Here is a 4,586-nt window from a genome sequence, read left to right as displayed (position 1 = left end):
GGGGGGAAAATAGACGATATCAGGTATAGAATATATATTACTCACCAATAATCATTGCTCTATCAGTTGCCAGTATAGAAAATGATACAAGGTCTGACACATAAATGAGAGAGTCGGGGGTTTTGAATGTTTAACGACGCCTGAGTGATAAAAGAGCTGTATCCATACTTCAGTGTTGTTGTGTGAAGAGCAACGTTTGTGGTAGCAAAAATCTATCCTTGATTGTGCCCGTCAACTCTTTCTTCGTGGTGGGTCTGGTAGCAGCATAGACATTTTATGTGGGACCTGTTTGAGAACATGAAGGGATGATTGGTTAAAAGATATTTTTTTCCTGATAAGTGTTTTTTGTTATATTATTTTTGTCATCGTGTGACATCATTTATTGCAAAGATGGGTCTACATCTGGCAGCTTCTGATCTGTAATTTTATCTACTTATCTTTTCTATCTAACAAGAGTGCTGAATGCACTTACTGGCTCATAAGACATTTATAAAAAGCGGATTTTTTTTTAATAAGCCTGTCATTAGCTGGCTATTTCAGTTGGCATTCTAACACCCTTCTACTATCTACCTTTTTCCCCATCACTATGTGAAACATAGGAAGAATTAAATACAACATTAATACAACAGGCCTGGGTGACATAGCAGACTACACAGTGAAGCGGGAACGTTAACCCACACCCGTGGGTCGCGGTAAGTAATCAGTAGCGTGGCTGCGCTTTTTCTTTGCAGGGATTTGTCGGTCTCATATGGCAGGGCTAAGATCCCACGTGCAAATGTTCCAACAAAACAAGTTCTCCACCTGGACCCGATTTTGCAAGGGCACAGTCGTAGCATCCTGTGCTTAGCGCTGCCCAAGACAATTGTGATTGGTTTAAAGGAATACAAACAAGCCAGCCTCATAACGGATGGAGCCAGACCTCTCAATCTCCCTATTCCCTGCCTTTGCTGGCGCACTGCTACATTTCTTACTGTTAACACCTGTACATGGCGCCCCTAGTGGTCACAACTCCACAAGGTAAGGTGCCTTAATGCACCCTGAAGCAAATGTGTGATTTTAGGCTATACAAAGTTGACTTGACAAGCAATTAAAAAGTTGTCTGGGGAAAAAAAAACAACCCTCAAAGCAAATGAAAACACACCTGACCAATTGAGCCAAAGCAGCAGCATGCATTGGTTGGGGAAATGATTTTGCAACTTCCAGACAAGCCTCAACCTGAAAGCACTGTGCTTTGAGCTAGGGGGCTGGAATGTTAAGCTCAGTTATGTCTTTCAGAAAGCGAATCTGAGCTCATTTTCACCATGCAGTTAGAGTGCTACAAATATCCCGCATGGCACTTTATTTTGGCACTGGTCTCTCCTTGCAACATTCCTCTTTCCACTGTTACAGAAACAACATTTGTATGTCTGCTTGTCATGGCTATTTTGAATCGCAGTGACTCTCTCCCACAAGTGGGTAATCAAATTTTAGTGGAACAAAATAACAATGAGTTAGGTGACACTGCACGAGATAAAACCAATGCAAAACACACATTTGCATGACAGGGAAACAGCCCCGCATGCTAAGCCTGTATCGCCTAAAAGCACTAAGAGGATGAATTCTGAGTCGGATATAGGAGGTTTTGGCTAAGCACGTTATTTGGAAAGCACCATAATCTACCCATATTTAGATCTCAAGAGGGTTGTTAGGAAATAATGAATACACGGTTATCCAGCAAGCATACAAAGAGTCGCTGCCTTGATGTGGTAACCCCACCCATCTGATACGCAGAGCAGAGGAAGACAAATACCAAGAAGTATAGAAAGCCCTTCATTAAACCCAGCCTTGGCTTGGTTTCTCTTACAGTAGAGTGGTCCGGTGACCAGGCCAGGAAGATCCACTCGTAGCCCTGGTTGTTAGTGGAGTCCAGCCGGTACAGAATATAGCAGGGCACGTCATCCTCGAGGAGGGGCAGCACTAAGGAATCATACTCCTGGTCCCACTTCTTCGACGCTTTCTTGGTGGTGCCCAGAGTCAGCTGCTCTGGAAAGCAGATGTGTGCCACAAACATTTCAGCAGTGCGTGGGTTTGTTACTCATGCTGGCATTGTAATGTCAGCCTTAGCAGAGGTTTGGGTAGAAGTACAAACAAACTCTGGGGACACTGCTTACCGTCCTCGATGACGATCTTTAAGACTCGATATTGCTCTCCGCTCCTGGCATCGGCAAAGATATCCTTCACATCATTACCCGCTGAGAAAAGACAGAGAAGGGGTCAGTCTACTTCTGTTCGAACCGTTAAACTTGCTTGACAGCAACACACTCTTGCTAGGACGACTATTTAAGGCCCTGGATTGTGAGTGTCCACCTGAAAGCATTTTCTCTTGAGGATTTCTCATTTGGCTTCCATACATTTCCATACAGCTCAGTATAAAGTATCCCACATGTTTTGCCTTTGAACAAACTTAGAGGAAAGGACTGAAATACTATATTTTTATGAAACCAGGTTGCCTACAGTTGTACAGCTGTAACTGAAGGCCTTTGACCCAAATCCAGGTGCAATAAAACAGGTCTCCAAGTTACATTCAAAGAAGCGTCTTAACAATTTTAGCTGCAGTGACTCTGGAAAATTATAAAAAGTTTCCTATAGCAGAAGCAGATAAATGATTAAATGATGCATATAAACATTTTTGCAAAGGGTTTTGTGCATTCAAGATTCACTTTGATTTTTCTCTACAGGTATACTCTAATTTGGCAGGTGTACTTACAACAGGCCCTTTATTAAAGCTCTGTACACATGTGAAACACCATCTTAGAATTATGAGGGATGTACAAACTTTCGTATGCTGTCTACTCAGACAGGGGAGAAGATAAAACCAGTGTTGGACTGAACATCTGTCTGTTGTTACCTCACGTAATTTGAACGCTGTTTTATCACAAAACACACTTAGCAATTCTGCGGTGCTGCTGCCATATTTAAAGGAAGTCACGCCCTACTGAAGCCCGTCTTTATAGTAATAACACAGTGCAGGTTGGGCTCCTGCTCTTCACATATTTATGGGAACAACACCGGCCGGTCTACCAGGCCAGCAGCTCGTTTCAACGAAGGCGTCGCCCATCCATTCAGAAAGCTGGACTAAGCGTTATGCCGAAAAGCTTAAGGCATAAAAGGCTTTTGTACTACTGTGGGATAAAAACACAGAGCAGCCGTGATTTCGGTGGCTCACAAACAGGCCAAAGACTAAGGGATTATGATTCGTAGTCCTAAAAGTGCCCGAAACAGGGCACCGCTGCTCACACACACACACACACACACCACTAACAACACAACACACACATTCACACACACAACACCACTACACACAACACACACACACACACACACACACACACACACACACACACACACACACACACACACACACACACACACCACGGTAGCTCAAGGCTAGCTAGATCTGAGCTGACTTGACGCTAGCCTTCCTCGGTGCAGTGAACTGTTGCAAGGTACTTAAAGCTCTGGCGGGAACTCACACACTCACACAGCAAAGTACACAAGGACAGAGACACCGAGAGAAGATGAATGCATCTACCTTGAATGCCCGTTTGGAATGTGACATTGTGTCTTTCGTCGGATAAAGGGCTGGAGCGCAGCTGATCGGCGAAACCAGGGCAGAGAAGCAGGAAGTGGACTTACATCGACAAGACCCGCCCCGAGCCTGTCGCACCGACATCAGAGATCACATGAGTGAAAACTCTATTTATTGAAAAAAGAATTTAACACATTAAATGTAGGCAGTACACGAATGATAATACCAGTGGTAGAGGGAAGTATTGGACCATGTAAGGGCTATTATTGTTATTTTTGTGCATAAACTTGTTTGCTGCATTTTTAATGCTGTAGCCTCTGGTCGAAATCATTCAGACGCAGAATAAAAATTAAAAATTAAATAAATGATATAATAAAAAAAATAATACAATATAATAATCATAAAAAACATAATAAAATTAAAAAATAATAAAATTCATTATATGGATTAGGTCCCGTTTGGACCATCATTAAAGTAAATGATTTATTTTGTATTTTTCCATCTATATTTTAGCTTTTCTGATCTGTAATGAAGGGGAATTTCGCCTCTCAAGGCAGCAGATTTCATTTGGCGTGCTGCGTTAAACATCTGTCTCTGCTCTCCGTCCCCTCTACACCCTCCTTAATAAATAAAATAAATAAAGGAATGAGAAGATTTTTACAGCAGCAATTATCATATCGTGTCACCGGGATGTAATCTCAGCTCTGTGTCACAGCAGTAACAAGCCAGAGTCATACCGGTAAACCATGTCAACCGGTCTTCAAAATAATGCTGTGTCACTTAAAAGGATCATGTTGTTCCAGTGCTACAGGTAAAAACTGGTATAATACGGTCACACTTTATAGTTTACATGATATAACACAATCATCTACTTTATAATATAGTAGATACATGTTGATACCCTGCTATGTTTTTTATTAGGTCTTGTCATCAATATGTTATATAATTGGGATCAGAATACAGAAATCTTTCCTGCCACAAGGCCATCACACTGTCCAGTAATATAACATGCTAAACT

General features: G+C 42.0%; 1 protein-coding gene across 1 annotated transcript in view; it reads right to left on the bottom strand.

Annotated features, from left to right (window-relative positions):
• twf1a (twinfilin actin-binding protein 1a) overlaps positions 1-3,587 on the bottom strand; it is a gene marked incomplete at its 5' end in the record, with an annotated part of 8,897 nt that extends 5,310 nt beyond the window's left edge. Inside the window, 3 exon segments of the mRNA XM_035665797.1 lie at positions 1,844-2,022; positions 2,151-2,231; positions 3,572-3,587. Of these exon segments, the coding sequence (XP_035521690.1) occupies positions 1,844-2,022; positions 2,151-2,231; positions 3,572-3,587 (276 nt within the window).
• Positions 3,588-4,586: the final 999 nt, after the last annotated feature.

The sequence above is a fragment of the Morone saxatilis genome, unplaced genomic scaffold (genome assembly GCF_004916995.1).
Source record: "Morone saxatilis isolate NCDOM2014 unplaced genomic scaffold, NCSU_SB_2.0 Contig2, whole genome shotgun sequence".
NCBI classification, from domain to species: domain Eukaryota; kingdom Metazoa; phylum Chordata; class Actinopteri; family Moronidae; genus Morone; species Morone saxatilis.
The sequence above is the reverse complement of the archived record's forward strand: the minus strand, read 5'-3'. Positions and strand labels throughout refer to the sequence as shown.